Source organism: Lepidochelys kempii, chromosome 6 (assembly GCF_965140265.1).
Source record: "Lepidochelys kempii isolate rLepKem1 chromosome 6, rLepKem1.hap2, whole genome shotgun sequence".
Classification (NCBI taxonomy): Eukaryota; Metazoa; Chordata; order Testudines; family Cheloniidae; genus Lepidochelys; species Lepidochelys kempii.
In genome coordinates this window covers 62060927-62080304 of record NC_133261.1, presented here as the reverse complement: position 1 = coordinate 62080304, position 19378 = coordinate 62060927, and the positions used below count along the sequence as shown (strand labels likewise).

Below are 19378 nucleotides of genomic sequence, written 5' to 3'. Positions count from 1 at the left end.
AATAAAGTCTTTGCACTCACGCCCGGCTGGCTCTGCTCGTGCCCGGGGGGAGGGGCCACACGAGCGACTCCCTCCGCCCTGGGGAACACCTCCCCGCCCGCCCGCTGGGCACGGCGCCTGCGCCACCCCCCGGGGCGGGGCGCCAGGCCGCGGGCCCCGCCCCTGCCCCGCACGAGGATGGCGGTGAGGATGTCACTCAGCAGATTTGGGTGCTGTCACGTGACTAATCGGAGGCTGCGGGTTTTTTTTCCTGCACGACAGATTCGAGTGAGGGCGGGCAAGGGAGAGTGAAGCGTCTGAGCGTAGAGGCGGGGCGGGGATCGTGCCGTGGGGAGGGCGGAATCTGTTGTCCCCGACTGCTGCCTTATTTACCTCCCCGGCCATTCGTCCAGGCCAAGATGGCGTCGGTGTGGGATGAGGCTGAGGTGAGGAGCCGGGCCCCGGGCGGGAGGTTGGGGAGCGGGCGGGACTCCGAGCTCGGGGGTACCAGCGCTGGGACCCCGGTCCCTGCCCCGGTCGAGTCGGGGTAGCGCCGTGTCCTTTCCCCGTGAGTTCGGCTGGCGGGCCGGGACGTGAGGGGCCTGGCGGCCGGTGACGGTGACTCTGTCCCCGCAGGACGGCGTGGGCGAGGAGGTGCTGAAAATGTCCACGGAGGAGATTGTGCAGCGAACCCGCCTGCTCGACAGCGAGATCAAGGTGAGGTGGCAGCGGGCGGCGAGGGGGCTGTGGGCGCTGCCGCTCTCCCCCGCCCGGCTCTGAAGGCAGAGCGGCGAGAGCGGGGGCTGCTGGCCAGGCACCCAGTTCCAGCCGCAGCAGCAGAGAAGTCCAGCCGGGGCCCCGGAGTAGCCCCCTGCCCATGTCCCCGCAGATTGGGGCGCGCCGCCTAGGGCCGGTGGAAGATCCCGGGGCTCCTGGGCCCAGCCCTCTGCGGTCACTGCTCCCGCAGGGCTCTGCCAGCCTGGAGCCGGGTCCCCCGCCCAGGTAGCTCTTAAGGGCTCCTGAGCAGCCAGTGCCCTGCATTAGCATGCCCGGCTCCAACTTTTGGCCCCCGACCAGGCCAGGGGGCGGAACCACGGAGAGGGGGGCTGGGCCGGGCCTATTGGCAAGGGGGCACAGCCCCCATAATTTACTGTCTGGTCCATTTCAGCCGCCTCCCCCTACACGCACCAGGAAGAGGCTGGTGCCCCTTGCCTGTTCCCCGAGCCTCTCCCACTGCCTTCCAGAGCATCCCTGCACCTCTGCCTTCCCCCATAGGTACACCCACTGCTCCCACAGGAGGCCATGGAGTATGTCCCGGTTGCCCTATATACCACTTCCCAGGCCCTACTGCTGCCTGCACTGCTTCTTTATTTCTGTTAAGTGCTGTTGATGTGCTGTGCTGCCTTCTGCTGTACACAAGATTCAAAAGGAGTCTGCAGTGTAAAGACAAAGATAAAGGCAGATGTATTGGGAGACCCAGAGCCAGGACTGAATTTATGTTGTTTTATAATGAAATGATGACGTGGGAATTGTATTCATTAGAAGCAAATTGTTGCTCTCCCCACTTGGTACTTCACAAAGTCCCTGGAAATTATAAGATATAAATGGATAGTAAGCAAGTGAGGAACTGTGGCAGGGGGAATTAGCAGGTGGGTTGCTAATGCTATTAATGTTGTTTAGAATTTTAAAATATTATCTTCTAGTATTTTGCTGACACTTGGGAGGAAGGCCTGGGCTTGTAGACCATTTTGGAAGAAGTACATTTTCAAAAAGGACTCTGAGCAGATTCTAGGTGCAGAGATGAGTGTACCACATAGGATATAGTTAGTTGAGAACAGCAAAGTAAAAAGACTTTGAGTGCTGAGGGAGATAAAAAGTGGAGACATTGTTGAGGAGTTTGTCGTAGTTCAAGGGGTTTGAAAAGGCTGTAGTTCTTCTAGTTCAAAGGCCCTTAAACTGTGGGGTGGGAATGTTTGGGGGAGCCTGGGCCAGCCCCCGCAGGGGACAGGGAGGAAGCGCCTCTCAGCTGCTGGCATCATGCCTTCCGGCTTGGGGACCAAGCTGCTGGCCTCAGCTCCACTCCAAGCTGCTGGCCTCAGCCCCATTGTCAGGTTGGGGACTGCTGTTCCAGTTCAGTATTTCATTTGCAGTAGCAGCTTGAATTAGAACATAAAAATGGCCATACTGGGTCAAACCCATGGTCTATCTAGACCAGTATCTTACTCTGACAGTGGCCAGTATAAGGGACTTCTAAGGAAGTGAACAGGACAGGGTAATTTCAAGTGGTCCAGCCCCTGAGATTCAGTCCAAGCTTTTGGCAGTGGGAGGTTTAGGGACAACCGAGAGCATGGGGTTGCATCTGTGACCATTTTGGCTAATAGCAATTATGAATTTGTCTAATTCTTTTTTTCAATGAGTTCCACAGGCTGACTCTGTATTTTGTGAAGAAGTATTTCCTTTTGTTTGTTTTAAACCTGCTGCCTATTAATTTCACCGGGTGACCCTTAGTTCTTGTGCTATATGAAGGGGTAAATAACATTTCCCTATTCATTTTCTCCATAGCATTGATGAATTTATAAACCTTTATCATATTGCCTCCCTCCCCTTAGTAGTCTCTTCTCTAAGGTGAACAGTCCCGTCATTTTAATCTCTTCTCATATGGAAGCTGTCCATCCCCCTAATCATTTTTGTTACCCTCTCTACAACATGTTCTAAATGTATTTTATGGGATGACCAGATCTGCACTCAGTATTCAAGGTGTGGGAATACCATGGATTTTTATAGTGGAATTATAATATTTACTGTTTAATTATCTATCCCATTTCTAATGATTCCTGTCACTCTGTTAGCTTTTTAGACTGTCCCTGTAAATTGTGTAGATGTGTTCAGGAAACTATCCATAATGACTCAGAGATCTCTTTCTTGGGTGGTATCAACTAATTTAGACCCCATCATTTTGTATGTATAGTTGGGATTATTTATTTCTTATCAACATGGAATTTAATCATTTTGTCATCCAGTTTAGTGAGATCCCTTTGTAACTCTTCACAGTTGGCTTTGGACTTAACTATCTTGAGTAATTTTATATTGTCTGCCAATTTTACCATCTCACTGTTCACCTCCTTTTCTTGGTCATTTATGAATATGTTGAAAAGCACAGGTCCCAGTATAGATCCTGCGGGAACCCCACTATTTATCTTTCTCCATTGTAAAAACTGATCATTTATTCCTATCCTTTGTTTCCTGTGCTTCAGAAGAAGTCATAAAAGCCTGCTTAGTGCTCCTAGATGTGCCCTACTGTACCACAGGGGGGAGATGCTTGTTCCAGACCCGAAGTGCTGATCAATATGTGCACTAAAACACGTGGACGAAGAGTCCTTGTATCTTTAGCACAACTGTTGTGACTGTGAAGTGCTAGGAATGTTGAAATAAATGTCAAATTCTCTTTCAAAACCTATAAAACAACATGCCCCCATATGCCTCCAATGTGCCTCCTGATATTTCAAGTTCTGCAGATTAATTCTGATTTTGATTGCATTTCCTCTTATCCATTTGAACTTTGCCACTTTTAATTTTGGTGTCCCTTGTGCTTATATTGTGGAACAGAGTAAAGAGGAGCTTAAACAGTCCTCTGTGTATCAGAATATTGCCACCAATGTTAAGGTGGCAGAAACCTCTCCATCGAGCCCTTACTTCTCTTACACAAAATGCTCAGCATACCATTTTCCAGGGTGGATTGATTTAAATCAAGGCAGTTTAAATCTCCAAGTGGAAAACCTCAATTAAAATAATCAATTTTAATAAACTTTTCCATTTGTACTTTAGTTATTTTCTAAATAAAGTTGCAGTTTCCTTCGTTGGTATAACCATTAAAATGTTGATTTACAACTGAGCAGAGCCTTTACACTAGACTTACTGCATCTTTTTGCTAACTAGAAAGGTACACTGTGACTATATACATTTATTATTTTCAGATTCTTATCAATTGTACACTTCCAGTATATTAGAAAATGGTGAATGATGCTTATTTACTAGATATTATGCTTATGTTTTGTCATGTTGCATCCAGATGGTAACTGGAATTTAAGTAAACATGCAAAAACATCATATAACATTTATTTTTATGAAAGAAAGCAACCTTAAATATTTTGGATGCACAAATGTCTCTGATCAAAATGTGTTTCATATTTACAACTAGGAACAAGAGGGATTAAATGTAGTCAGTGAATTAAACTGATTATTTCAGGTCCGCCTGGAAAAAATTTCAAATATGTCTAAGAGAATGTGATTGGAGCTTAAGTTCCTACTCTCTTATGTCTCTTGAATATGAGATGACAGTCTCCCAAGTTACTAGTAGATCTCATCCCCTCCCTCCTTGTTTTTATTCAGATGCTGGAAGAGCAAGACAACTTTTCCTGCTTTTTCAGTTCTTAGTCAATTACTCTATTTTAAACTAATTAGTCCAAATGGAGAAAATATTCTTTCTGTGCCTTCAGAAGAGGCTACTGCTGTCAAAAGCTGGTTTAGCAGTTCAAAAACACTTGTTTCATGTGCTTAGCTAGACTTCCACCAATTCTAGACTTCCACCACTTCTTTAAAATATTAGCAAACATGCACTGCTTGAATGGTTCACCTCCAACCCTGCAATTTATTATGTTGGCCTGATTAATGGGTGATTATTAGATGCATGTGTCATAGCAGCATCTTCTTCCGCAGTTAGGCCTCTAACCTGGTACTTTGGTTTGAGAATATTAGTGAGAAAATGAGGTGGAGTAAGTGCTTGATCAGTCCACTTCGGTATTGCCTGTAGTTTAACTTTGTTGCAGGGTATTTCTGTCTTCAGTCTCTTGAAGTTTTTTCAATTTTTCAACAGCATCATCAATACAGCAGCAATCTTTCTGACTTTTTCCATGACTATGGAAATAGGTTTAGTGTATTCAGCATATCTTCTACATTTCTCCTTAGTCCAATGTTGACTACTTTGGCTGTGGTAGTTCCATCTCTGTCATGATTATCTTCACAAATTGTCATCAGAATAGGCCAGTTCTTAATAAATAGGCTGAAACAATCAACCACTGAATACCATTATACATCTTCGGGGAGAATTGGTTTGTACCCTCCTGTTGTCTTCAGTGATGCTGAGGCAAAATGATTGTTACAGAAGTATTTTGCAATTTCAGCATTATTTTCCTTTACTCCTGGAGTTGTACTTTTAAGTCTTCGGTTAAAAGATTAATCAAATGAACACCTCACCCATATGTTATAAGTTTCAGGTTCTCTGCATTATTTTCTTCTATGTTTTTTCTCATTTTTGATACGTTTGCCGCATTGCGTGTGACAAAGCTATGCACTTGACACTTGAATTTTTGTTCACAGTTTGTTATAGCTTTTACTGCTATTTCTTTTATGTATTCTGTTGTATTGTGGGTAGGGGGATTTCCTGATGTATCAGTTGTTTCTGTAAAATAGTAAGCCCTATCTTCTGTGTCACAAGCACATATTACTGGATTATTGTGCCCATTGTTCCACCTATCAAGACTCAGATTAACAAATTTTCCATCAATATCATCTTGTACACTGTTCAGTTTCCTTCTCATACACTGTATCCAGCTACTATCTAGCAATGTCTGCTGTGCCAAGTGGAGTGTAGCTTGGCTGTAATGATTGAACCATGTCGGTGAAATGTTTGTTCTAAACAAGATGAAAGGGAGAACTTGTTGCATAAATCAACTGAGCAATCTATGGCGCTCTGCTGGAATTTGCTGGTTCTGATTACAAACTTATCCATGGTTTTACTGGATGATTATGTTGGTAATTTACTGTCTGACATATGTTTGGTCGCATATCATAGAATATCAGGGTTGGGAGGAGGTCATCTAGTCCAACCCCCTGCTCAAAGCAGGACCAATCCCCAACTAAATCATCCCAACTAGGGCTTTGTCAAGCCTGACCTTAAAAACCTCAAAGGAAGGCGATACCACCACCTCCCTAGGTAACCCATCCCAGTGCTTCACCACCCTCCTAGTGGAAAAAGTTTTTCCTAATATCCAAGTCATCTGCTACCACTGAGAACAGTCTAGAGCCATCCTCTTTGGAACCCCCTTTCCGGTAGTTGAAAGCAGCTATCCAATCCCCCCTCATTCTTCTCTTCTGCAGTTCCCTCAGCCTCTCCTCATAAGTGATGTGTTCCAGTCCCCTAATCATTTTTGTTGCCCTCTGCTGGATACTTGCCAGTTTTTCCACATCCTTGTAGTGTGGAGCCCCAAACTGGACACAGTACTCCAGATGAGGCCTCACCAATGTCAAATAGAGAGGAATGATCACGTCCCTCAATCTGCTGGCAGTGCCCCTACTTATACAGCTCAAAATGCCGTTAGCCTTCTTGGCAACAAGGGCACACTGTTGACTCTTATCCAGCTTCTCGTCCACTGTAACCCCTAGGTCCTCTTCTGCAGAACTGCTGCCTAGCCATTCGGTCCCTAGTCTGTAGCAGTGCATGGGATTCTTCCGTCCTAAGAGCATGACTCTGCACTTGTCCTTGTTGAACCACATCAGATTTCTTTTGGCCCAATCCTCTAATTTGCCTAGGTCCCTCTGTATCCTGTCCCTACCCTCCAGCGTATCTACCACTCCTCCCAGTTTAGTGTCATCTGCAAACTTGCTGAGGGTGCAGTCCACACCATCCTCCAGATCTTTAATGAAGATACTGAACAAAACCGGCCCCAGGACCGACCCTTGGGGCACTCCGCTTGATATCGGCTGCCAACTAGACAAGGAGCCATTGATCACTACCCGTTGAGCCCGACGATCTAGCCAGCTTTCTGTCCACCTTACAGTCCATTCATCCAGCACATACTTCTTTAACTTGCTGGCAAGAATACTGTGGGAGACTGTATCAAAAGCTTTGCTAAAGTCAAAGAACAACACATCCACTGCTTTTCCCTCATCCACAGAGCCAGTTATCTCGTCATAGAAGGCAATTAGATTAGTCAGGCATGACTTGCTGTTGGTGAATCCATGCTGACTGTTCCTGATCACTTTCCTCTCCTCTAAGTGCTTCAGAATTGATTCCTTGAGGACCTGCTCCATGATTTTTTTCCAGGGACTGAGGTGAGGCTGACTGGCGTGGTGTTCCCCAGATCCTCCTCCTTCCCTTTTTTAAAGATGGGCACTACATTAGCCTTTTTCCAGTCGTCCGGGACCTCCCCCGATCGCCATGAGTTTTCAAAGATCGTGGCCAATGACTCTGCAATCTCATCTGCCAACTCCTTTAGCACTCTCGGATGCAGCGCATCTGGCCCCATGGACTTGTGCTCGTCCAGCTTTTCTAAATAGTCCCGAACCACTTCTTTCTCCACAGAGGGCTGGTCGCTTCCTTTCCATGCTGTGCTGCACAGTGCCGTAGTCTGGGAGCTGACCTTATTCATGAAGACAGAGGCAAAAAAAGCATTGAGTACATTGGCTTTTTCCACATCCTCTGTCACTAGGTTGCCTTCCTCATTCAGTAAGGGGCCCACACTTTCCTTGACTTTCTTCTTGTTGCTAACATACCTGAAGAAACCCTTCTTGTTACTCTTAACATCTCTTGCTATGAAATATTAGACATTGCAGATGTTGGATGTTCATAACACCATACATCTAAGCTGGCTCCTGAAACAAAATGGTGTGTGTGGTTTTTTAAAAAAAAAAAAGTCACTTTTAATCATTGAGTATTACTCAGTGTACTGCTTTAAAAAAAAGAGATTGTAAATGAAAGATTCCTCCTCCTGCATCTGTTTGTACCACTGTTAAAATGATATTTTTATTATAAAATCATAAGGATAATTTAAATCTATTTAAACTCTTGTGTCCTAGCAACATACCCAACAGCTTTGGGGGGGACCTACATTTTTAAATGTTAAAACTCATAAATGCCTAATAAAACATGACTTCTAAATGGGAAATCTCCAGCTAGGATATTTTATTATATTGAGCAATAAAAAAAATCATTTCAGAAGTCCAGCAATAACAGTAAAATGTAATTGATAAATATTCCCACAACAAACTAACATACCAATTATATTTTAAACACAAACATTTTGACAATCATAAGCAATACCCCCAAAACACACACTTATTATCATAGTCTGTTATCATTTATTAGCATAGTAAGACACAGTAGGCAAGCCGTAAGAATTATGCAAAAATAAGATTACTAACAGGTTGATACAGATAGTTCAGACATGTCCACATCATCTTCAAAGTCACTGCCTTTTGAGGAGCATTTTTCATGTTTCACTCTGACAAGCAGCCTTGTATTTCTTTGTTGCACTGTTTACACTTGGCACATATTCCTTTTTTACCCAGAGGTACAGTAATTTCTTGAAAACATTCCCAAATAGGGTCTTTTTTATGACCTGCAGCCATGGCAGTTTTTTCCTCCAGTTCTCAGGTGTTGAAATCAACACTAGAGGCCACACTCTGAAGACTGACAGGTTTCAGAGTAGCAGCCGTGTTAGTCTGTATTTGCAAAAAGAAAAGGAGGACTTGTGGCACCTTAGAGACTAACCAATTTATTTGAGCATGAGCTTTCGTGAGCTACAGCTCACTTCATCGAATGCATCCGATAATTTGTTAGTTTCTGAGGTGCTACAAGTACTCCTTTACTCTGAAGAATGTTGTCTTTTCTTACCACAGCCTCTTGCTCTGACACCAGGTTGCTCCTCTCTGGTTGCACATGCTGCTGCTCCTTCCTTGTTACATAACTCCCCTACCTCTGAAAAACAAAAGAACTAGCAACAGACCAAGACTTCTGCTCATATAACTCACATGCCTTTTACACTGATATTTTTTTTTATTTAACCACAAAGATGGAGGCAGTTGAGAAATTAATGGATTTCTGTTTGTATCTGTCTAGTAGATATTGAAGGAAACAGTTACTTGACGTGTCCAGAATCATCCAGAAGCAAGCGCTATTATTTACTGGGTAGATCAGTCAGTGTCTTTCAATGAGCTGGAGAGTAAGTTTCCATGGTGGATGGAGTCAGATATTTCTAATTTGAGAACTGAGGCAATCAGAAATCAGGTAGGAAGAAGCTATAAAATAGGAGTCTGAGACCATTCAGGTGGGCAAAGTGATGATCCTGATAAGGATACATGACTGTGTCTCCTGCAGTGAGAGACCAGATTCCAATGCCTGTGATGACTTTGCGACTCTCTTGTTCTCAGTAATACAGTTCCTGGGTCCCCCACAGGATCTTAATACAGTATATGACCTACTGTGCCATATTTATAAATTTTTATCTCAAAAGTTAGATGTTTTTCCTCTGATTCTTTCTATATCTAGAGAACCAGCCTTTCAATGCAAAGTTTTTGGTAGAGGCTCGTGGAGTCAGCATATTTAATTTTTATTTAAATATTTAAAGAGATTATAATAAATTTAAGTCTAACACATTTTGTGTTTAAATTCAGATTTCATTTTAAACAGGTTTATTTAAAAAAAGAAAACTTACTATAACTTAAATAACAAAATAAAAAAAAATTTATCCACCCTACTGTTTCTTTTAATATTTCTCTAAATCATGTCTCCAGGTGCTTGTTTCCATGGGTGCTGAAACAGTTCGTATAGTGAGGGTGCTGAGAGCCACTGAACCAAACTAAACCCTGTGTATGATGGAAACCACTACAAGCCAGTGGGCGCGGCAGCGCCTCTAGTTCCAGCACCTATGCTTGTATCATGTCATAAGCAAATTTCTGTAGATTCACTGTAGCATAATCCTACAGTGTTAGAAAATGATTAGGGCTGTCAATTAATGGCAGTTAACTCATGCGGTTAACTCAAAAAAAAATCACAATTCAAAAAATTAATCACAATTAATCATAATTTTAATCACACTGTTTAAATTTCAGTTGGTATTTTTAAATATTTTGGATGTTTTTCTACATTTCACATACATTGTATTTTGTGTTGTAATTGAAATCAAATTGTGTACTTTTTATTACAAATATTTGCACAGTAAAAATGAGAAAAGAAATAGTATTTTTCAATTCACCTCATACAAGTACTGTAGTGCAATCTCTTCGTTGTGAAAGTGCAATTTACAAATGTAGATTTTTTTTGTTACATAACTGTACTCAAAAACAAAACAATGTAAAACTTCAGAGCCTACAAGTCCACTCAGTCCTACTTCTTGTTCAGCCAATCACTCAGACAAACAAGTTTGTTTGTATTTACAGGAGATAATGCTGCCCTCTTCTTCTTTATAATGTCAGCGGACAGTGAGAACAGGCATTTGCATGGCACTTTGTAGCAGCATTATTAGGTATTTACGTGCCAGATATGCTAAACGTTCATATGCCCCTTCATGCTTTGGCCACCATTCCAGAGGACATGCTGATGACGCTTATTAAAAAAATGTGTTAATTAAATTTGTGACTGAACTCCTTGGGGGAGAATCGTATGTCCCTGCTCTGTTTTACCCGCAATCTGCCATATATTTCATGTTATAGCAGTCTCGGGTGATGACCCAGCACATGTTCGTTTTAAGGACACTTTCACTGCAGATTTGACAAAACGCAAAGAAGGTACCAATGTGAGATTTCTAAAGATAGCTACTGCACTCAACCCAAGGTTTAAAATTCTGAAGTGCCTTCCAAAATCTGAGAGGGACGAGGTGTGGAGCATGCTTTCAGAAGTCTTAAAAGAGCAACACTCTGATGTGGAAACTACAGAACCTGAACTGCCAAAAAAGAAAATCAACCTTCTGCTGGTGGCATCTGACTGAGATAATGAAAATGAACATGTCTTGGTCCGCACTGCTTTGGATAGTTTTTGAGCAGAACCTGCCATCAGTATGGACGCATGTCCACTCAAATGGTGGTTGAAGTGTGAAGGGACATATGAACCTTTAGCACATCTGGCACATAAATATCTTGCGACACTGGCTACAACAGTGCCATCAGAACACCTGTTCTCACTTTCAGGTAACATTGTAAACAAGAGGCGGGCAGCATTACCTCCTGAAAATGTAAACAAACTTGTTTGAGCGATTGGCTGAACAAGAAGTAGGACTGAGTGGACTTGCAGGCTGTAAAATTTTACATTGTTTAATTTTTGGATTCAGTTTTTTTTGTACATAATTCTACATTTGTAAGTTCAATTTTCATGATAAAGAGATTGCATTACAGTATTTGTATTAGGTGAATTGAAAAATACTATTTGTTTTTTTACAGTACAAAAACTTGTAATCAAAAATAAATATAAAGTGAGCACTGTACGCTTTGTAGTCTGTAATTGAAATCAGTATATTTGAAAAACGTAGAAAACATCCACAAATACGTAAATGTATTCTATTATTAACAGTATGATTAATTACGAATAACTTTTTAATTGCTTGATCGCCCTAAAAATTATCATTGATGTCGAGCACTGTTGTGCTCTGAACGGTAGAAATGTCAAAGGAAACTTCCTTTCCCTGAGAGGTGAAAGACGGTGAATTTGAGGGAAGCATGAGTTTGCCATTGGATAGAAATCAGTTAATTCAGATCTAAGTAGAATCTCCCTTGGAGAGATTAGTCGATATCATGGTGTTTTCCAGGGATAGGAGCCTCTTCCTCTGGGGGCAGAAAGTGAGCAGATAAGACCACACTATAGATAGCAAGGCAGAATTTGATTATTTTGTTAGCTACAATCCAAACCAAAGTTGTATTAATCTTTATTTTAAGCATTTTTTCCAATTTTTATGCACTCACTGAGATCTGAGTTGCCTTCAAAGAGTTTTGTGCAAGAGGCAGGACTGATGATCCAGGCTTCTCAACATTAACCTTTTCCAGCATCCGGAAGCTGTTTTAAAAGTGATTTGCAAATTCTCTAATCCCTAAATGCAGGAACAAGTGTGGTGCTTGAATGTGCCAACTGATGAGAGTTAAGATCTGAAAACGATTCTTCCAAAACAAAGTCTCCTCCTCCCGTGAGAAGGAATTCAAATTCCTGAATAGTTTTAGAATTCTTCAGATGGCATCAGGAGGAAATGATTTTTGGGGCACTGATGTATACCTCAATCCCTAAAGTCACACTACTTAGGGCAAAACAGATTAGGCTAACATTTTCCCCTCCTTCTTCCAAACTGCCTCGTGGGATTCATTCTGATCTTCTGATTGTGTGATGCATGTATGTATTTGTTGCTTTGTTCTGCTAATGTTAGCACATTCCTAACTTGTGCTGATTTCAGATAATGAAGAGCGAGGTGCTGAGAGTTACCCATGAGCTGCAGGCCATGAAAGATAAGATCAAAGAGAACAGTGAGAAGATCAAAGTGAACAAAACCCTGCCTTACCTCGTTTCCAATGTCATCGAGGTGAGTGTTGTGCCCTTTTGGAATAATGTTAGGCGTGATACCCTATTGGGAGCACAGCTTTTAACTTTAAAAGGTGCCTTCGCTAATTGGAGGCAGGGGGTCAGTGGCTGGAGCAGAGGACTGTATGTAGTGAATCCATGTGAGTTGGGACCAGTGACTTCCTCCTTTTGTTTCTCAATCTGTAAAATGGAAACAGTTAGCAGATACTGATGTGTAAGGCCTGGTCTACACACGCTTTTTGTATTGATTTAACTATTTTGATTAGGGGTGTAATTTTTCAACTGAAATAGTTTGTGGTACCAGGTGCAATTCCCTCAGTATAAAAGTGATTATACTGAGGGCTGGCTTACACTAGGAAGTTAGGTTAACCAAGCTACATCCCTCAAGGGTGTGAAAAATTCAGCCCGAGAGATGTCGTTAAGCCAACCTAAGCCATGGTGTAAACCGCACTAGGTCAAACCGCACTAGGTCAAACCGCACTAGGTCTTCAGTCAACCCTACCTATTGCCTCTCGGAGGTAGATTTACTGCAGCAACAGACAAATTCCTTCTATTGTTGCAGCAGTTGTCTACGCTGAAGCACTACAGCGACGCAGCTTACTCCTGGGCGAGTTCTGCGCCACTGCGCATGCACAGAATTTATATCCCCACAGATTTGTTTGCTTCCCCGCAGAAAAATGACTTTCTGACAGGGAAGCCAAGGGAAGCCAAAAGAGCAGTCATGCGCTCCTCCCCAGCAGTATGTTTTGGGTGCCCAGGGCACGGGACGGGGGGGGTGGGGTCTGGGGAAGACCCAGCTGGTGGCTCCTACCTTGTGCTGGACTCAGCTGCTAGTCCCGGTTGGGCTGGGGAGGACGTGACTTCCCTTTCTCCTGAATGGCATCTGGGGCCAGGTCAGACCCACCCCCAGATTTCTCCCCTAGCTGCAGGAAGCTCTGGAAACACCTTAACCTCTTCTTCTTCCCCCCACTCCCCTGCTTCCTGCACTCAGCTGCAGCGGGAGGGATCCCTGTACCTGGAGCTGCCCCCCCCATCTGTCCAACCCCCATGCATCCAGACCTTCATACCCAGACCCTCCCACCAAGCCTCATCCCCCCCCCCTTGCCCCCCGCACTCTGGACCACCCCAACAAACCCTACTCCCCATTGAGCCCCCCCCCACCCCCTAGTTTAGCCCCAACCACCTTCACCTGGACCTCCCTGCAGAGTCCCATTACCATTGCAACCAGAACCCCACAGCAAGCCCCTATTTATCCAGATCCCCCCCCCCCCCCACCAGATCCCGCACCGAGTTTGCCCTGCACAGAACCCTCTCAACCCACACCTGGATCCCCCCACACTCAGCCCCTCCACACTTGGATCCTGCCTTGCTGAGCCTGCCTGCCCACACCTGGTGCACTGCCACGGAGTGGCAGGGCCCTGGGGTGTTTCTGTGGCAGGCCTGGTCCTTGCACTGTGTCAGGGTTATGTGCAGCCTCACTGCTGGGGGTGAGAGCTGCACAGTGATCTCCCACCTCTGTGAAGCCAATGGCCTATGCTCCTCAGTGTCATGCTGGAGCTTCCACATTTATTTGACAAATTTTGCTGAATTTTTAAATTTTTGGCGTATAACGCCCTGAGGAGTAGCAACTGTACTATGCTGCTATGTTTCTAGTTAGACATATCCTGATATACCTTATTCCCCTTCTCTTATGGAAATAAGCTATAATAATATAAGTATTTTTATACTGGTATAACTGCATCCACTTTAGGGAGGTTATCACTTAACTGTGTATAGTTGGTAGTACAATTTTTGTGAATTTTTTGTGAAGGGGAATGTCATTGACCTAGCCTTAAGTTTCTCTGAAGTTCCTTGCAGTCTTCTATAATTTTATCTTTGGATTTTGCCACCTTTCTGCTCACCTACTTTTCCAGATCAATATTAAATAAAACTGGTCCTTGTATGGTACCTTTGTGGATTCCTTGTTAACCTTTTGCTGTGAAGAATCTGATAATTTATTCCTGCTCTTCTGTTTTCTCCATTACTTCAGCCCCTTGCAGTTAAAAAACTGAGTCAGATGCCCGAAGACAGATTAAATTCATGTTTTTGTCTTCTGATTTTTGGACTCCTCCAGACTACAATTCTGTCCCTTTAGCCATTTTCTCATTCACAACAGTATTTTGACCTGCACTCCAACTACTTAGTTTCCTTAGTAGACTGTTGTGAGTGACTTTGTCAAAGCCTTTTGAGAGTCCAAATAAATTATATCATCTGGTATTCCTTTATCTGTAATTTTTTGACATGCTTAAAGAATTCTAATAGATTAGTGAGGCATAATTTTCTTTTCCAGTAGTTGTGCTAGTTTGTGCTATCTGTCTTTCTCAGTGTTTCATAATTCTTTAATATTGTTTCAACCAATTTATGTGATACTAGCATTGGTTTGTTATACTGGAATGGGGAGGGTGCTAAGCACCACCAGCCACCACTCCTGTTCCCCAGGATTTTGCAGTGCCTTCCCCTGTGCTGTTGCCTTGTTGCTATGACAGGGAGCTCTGCTACTCAGGAAGCTCTAAATTCTCCCAGGGGATTTAACTACAGGCATAATCCTACCATTGGTGGATGATGGTAGACAGTGGGATGTTTAGTTTCCACTGCTTTGTGTGATTTTGAGCTAGGAACCCAATATCCGACGCCTTGAGATGTCATCCAGGAGTGGGATGGTTAGATGGGCCTGATTCTGTTTCTAATGATATCTTTTCTTCTGGTCTTCAGCTACTTGATGTTGACCCCAATGACCAGGAAGAGGATGGAGCAAATATTGATCTGGATTCCCAGAGAAAGGGCAAGTGTGCTGTGATTAAAACCTCCACACGCCAGGTGAGAGCCTGAACTTGTGTAGATGTGGGGAGTGATAGTAGGGCAGGGGTGGGCAAACTTTTTGGTCCGAGGGCCACATCTGGGTGGGGAAATTGCTTGCAGGGCAGGGGGTTGGGGTGTGGGAGGGGGTGCAGTGTGCAGGAAGGGGCTCAGGGCAAGGGGTTGGGGCAGAGGAGCGGTGCATGAGGAGGCTCAGGGCAGGGACTTGGGGTGCGGGATGCGGCAGGGGGCTCAGGGGAGGGAGTTGGGGTGCAGGATGCAGGAGGGGTTCAGCCTCCGGCCCGGCACCACTTACCTAGAGCAGCTCCGGGGTGGCAGCGGCGCACACTGGGGCCAGGGCAGGCTGCTGTCCCCATCCCCAGCCACGTTGCTCCACTCCGGGAAGTCGAGGGGGCGCAGAGGGCTCTGGGAGTTTCCCTTGCCTGTGGGTACCTCCCCCGAACCTCCCATTGGCCACGGTAACCTGTTCCTGGCCAATGGGAGCTTTGGGGGAGGTACCCACAGGCAAGAGCAGTGTGTGGAGTTCTCTGCTCTTCCACCCCCAGGGGCTGCAGGGACATGGTGTGGCCGCTTCCCAGAGCAGCGTGGCACCACAGAGGTGGCAATCCTGAGGGCCGGATCCAAAGTCCCGAGGGCCTGGATCCAGCCCACAGGCCATAGTTTGCCCAGCCCTGTTTGGTTGCTGTGCTTACATTGATTCCTTCCCCACAGACATATTTCCTGCCCGTGATCGGGTTAGTTGATGCAGAGAAGCTAAAGCCTGGAGACCTAGTGGTGAGTGGTTGCAATGTAACTGTCAGATATTGATCACATGGTGTTAACCAGGGAATCTGGTATTTGGCTGGATTACTTTCTCATGAAGAAATGATCTAAGCAGATTTTTTCTAAGGCCTTGTTTGGACAAGGATTTAATGGTGAGTTATTAGCATGTGTTAACTAATGCATTTGAAAAGTAGTGTAGACAAGGCACACTGGGCCAGATTTCCAAAGGCATTTAGGTGCCTAAATATGCAGTTAAATGCCTAACTCCCATTTAAGTCAATGGGACTTAGGCACATAACCTGTTTAGTTGTTTTTGTAAATCCCACTAGGTGTGTATGTGCATTTTTAGGCACCTGAATACCTTGATAAACCCCTTGCCTTTATCATGTCAAGTTAAAGCCTAGACGCCTTACTAGTCTTTTTAACTCATCCAGGCCTTAAGAACCTGTCATGTCGCAGAACTGCATCATTAATTTTTTTTTTTTTTTTTATTGAGTCCTGATGCATGAGCTATTTATCTCTATAATATCCTGACCCGGTGAGTCATCTGTAGGTGAACTATCTTCCTTAGTTGTTGCCTGAAAGGGCCTTTATCGAAAACTTCAGTCTAAGTTATTGCCTTTGTGTTTGCAGGGTGTGAACAAGGATTCTTACTTGATCCTGGAGACCCTACCTACTGAATATGATTCACGAGTGAAAGCCATGGAGGTGGATGAGAGGCCCACAGAGCAGTACAGTGACATCGGTGGGCTGGATAAACAGATCCAAGAGGTGACAAGCGGAGGAAGGATGGTCTAGTGGTTAGTCAGGGAATCCCACTTTCAATTTTCTGCTCCTCCACAGACTTCCTGTGTGACCTTGGACAAGACACTTAGTCTTTCTGTGTCTCTGATTCCCATATGTATCGTCAGGATAATAGCACTTCCTTACCTCATAGGCATGTTGTGAGGATAAATACATTAAAGATTGTGAGGCACTCAGATACTATGAGTAATAGGGGTCATAAAAGTACTTAGAGTCCAGTCTGTGAATAACATGATCCCTACAGGTAGATTTTTTTTTTCTCCCCCCCCCCGCATTTGAGTTTGAAATTGAGGCAGTCTAGATCCACGGCATGGGAGGTTAGGGATTTAGCTTCAGGGCTGGATTAGCAGCAGAGGTAGAGACTCTGATGGAAAAAGTTTTCTTTTCTTAATGTTTTTCTGTTCTTGCAGCTGGTGGAGGCCATTGTCCTGCCAATGAATCATAAGGAAAAGTTTGAAAACCTGGGTATCCAGCCCCCCAAAGGAGTGCTCATGTATGGGCCACCTGGAACAGGGAAGACCCTCTTAGCTAGAGCATGTGCTGCCCAGACAAAGGTAAGAGGGATTGAGTGCACAGACCTGCCCCACTAGGGTGTCATCTGAGTAACAGAATCCCCCTAGGGCAGAGGTTCCCAAACTTTACTTATTGCGTACCCCCTTCCAGATCTACCAGCTGACAATGTACTCCTAGCCTTCTTCTCACTGATACTTTGTGTTTTCTTCTTAACATTACCTGTCTTTAGCCATCTGTCCATATTTCACTCTCAAGTACAGATATAGTGTGACATATACCATCAGGAAAAAACCCTGACCAAGTTATGAGCTCAGTTAGTCTGGACAGTTGCTGGGCAACTGAACCTGCACTGTCCGGTGATTGGAGGTGAGGAGGCTAGATGTCAGCATCTCTGTGGATCTGTGTTCTCATTGGTACATCTGAAGTAAATTAACTACTGTATTTTAGGTAACAAATTCCCACAGAGTTTTAAAGCTTCAGCTGAGTAGCCTATTATGAAAATGCAATAAATAAAATAAAATCCACCGTTATGTAGTTTCTCCCGCATGCTCCCCAGAAATGCCTCGTGCCACAGTTTGGGAACCCCTGCTCTAGGGTAAGGCGTGATAGGCTCCAACCTGTGCTGTGAAGGGAGCAGAGAGTTGATGCAATGTGGGCGAAGGAGCTGTGTAACTGACTTGTTCTCTACCCTCCAGGCAACATTCCTGAAGCTGGCTGGCCCACAGTTGGTACAGATGTTCATTGGAGATGGAGCCAAGCTGGTGCGAGATGCCTTTGCACTGGCCAAGGAGAAAGCTCCTTCTATCATCTTCATTGATGAGCTGGATGCCATTGGCACCAAGAGGTGAGAGCTGCAGGCCATGCTGTAAGAACTGGAGTGAACTCCCAGGATCATGGGGTAGGTGGGGAGTTTTAGGATGTGGCTCTACCTGCGTGCAGTAAACCCAATCTAATGGGTGGGGTCATTTCAAAAGCCTATTTGTTTCCTTTATGAATAATTTGATCCTTCCTGCCAGCTCAGTCTGTTGCACAGCTATTGGGGCTGGGCAGCGAGAGCCACAAGGATAAGGCTCCTTTTTATTACCAGTAAACAGTGGTTCTACCTCAGGGCAAATCAATACTGCCAACACTGTTAGCGGGCACCTACTAATGCTATTAACACCTACCATGCTGGCATAGACCATATTAACCAAATTAATTAATTTCTGGCTTGAATGCAAATGGTTTGGGCCCAGTGAGACCCAAATGATGCCCATGTACATTTTGGAAGACCAAAACATGAAAGAGAGGGAGGGAGGCTGGTGTTGGGTTATTCTAGGTGGTATGAGGGCACCTGGGGGAGTTACAGGCATGAGCAGAGTTGACTCAGTTTCCTGTATTCCTTCTCCAGATTTGACAGCGAGAAGGCTGGTGACCGGGAAGTGCAGAGGACCATGCTGGAGCTTCTGAACCAACTTGATGGATTCCAACCCAACACACAAGTCAAGGTAACTCTCTCCCTTCAAGAGGCAGCCCTGGTATTATCAAGCCCCAGTGGGGGGTTGCAAGCCCTTCCCGAGGAAGGTGATCTCATGGCACAAGAGAGCTGGTGGATCCTGCTAGGCTGGTATTCTTGCTTCTCTGTAGGTGATTGCTGCAACTAACCGTGTGGATATCCTGGACCCTGCTCTGCTCCGGTCTGGACGCCTAGATCGTAAGATTGAGTTCCCGATGCCCAATGAGGAGGCCAGAGCTAGGATTATGCAGATCCATTCACGCAAGATGAACGTCAGGTATGAAAGAGGAGAAGCCCAGCTCCTTGAGGGCCATTATGGAAAGTGTACCATAAATCTTTGTTCCTTAAGCCTGAGGCTGGAGGTGCTCCCTCCCCTGTGTAGAGCTTGATGCTGGGTGATTTAAGGACACTTTACACCTTGCTGTGGAATGGCAGTGTGGGGTTTTATGGGTTTGTTTTTTCTCTGTTGCAGCCCTGATGTGAATTACGAGGAGCTGGCTCGCTGTACAGATGACTTCAATGGAGCACAGTGCAAGGCTGTGTGTGTGGAAGCGGTGAGTATCACTTAACAGCCTGTTTCCTGCCCCCTCAGACTTCCACAGTAGATGTTAAGAAGGTGAAAAGAGGCAAGCTTG

The 19378-nt window shown here is 44.7% G+C and overlaps 1 protein-coding gene across 3 annotated transcripts in view; it reads left to right on the top strand.

The window, feature by feature from the left end:
• The first annotated feature begins 166 nt into the window (after positions 1 to 166).
• Positions 167 to 19378, top strand: part of PSMC3 (proteasome 26S subunit, ATPase 3) — a 28393-nt gene continuing 9181 nt past the window's right edge. The window contains exons 1-11 of one of the 3 annotated variants that reach the window (XM_073348315.1): positions 167 to 425; positions 616 to 696; positions 12189 to 12314; positions 15065 to 15169; positions 15881 to 15943; positions 16565 to 16702; positions 17146 to 17289; positions 17944 to 18092; positions 18639 to 18735; positions 18875 to 19020; positions 19216 to 19297. In XM_073348315.1, coding sequence (XP_073204416.1) covers positions 399 to 425; positions 616 to 696; positions 12189 to 12314; positions 15065 to 15169; positions 15881 to 15943; positions 16565 to 16702; positions 17146 to 17289; positions 17944 to 18092; positions 18639 to 18735; positions 18875 to 19020; positions 19216 to 19297 — 1158 coding nt within the window. In that variant the 5' untranslated portion in view covers positions 167 to 398. Of the gene's footprint in view, positions 426 to 615; positions 697 to 3267; positions 3360 to 12188; positions 12315 to 15064; positions 15170 to 15880; positions 15944 to 16564; positions 16703 to 17145; positions 17290 to 17943; positions 18093 to 18638; positions 18736 to 18874; positions 19021 to 19215; positions 19298 to 19378 lie in introns of those variants that run through there. The other 2 variants (XM_073348317.1, XM_073348316.1) reach the window with 2 other exon arrangements.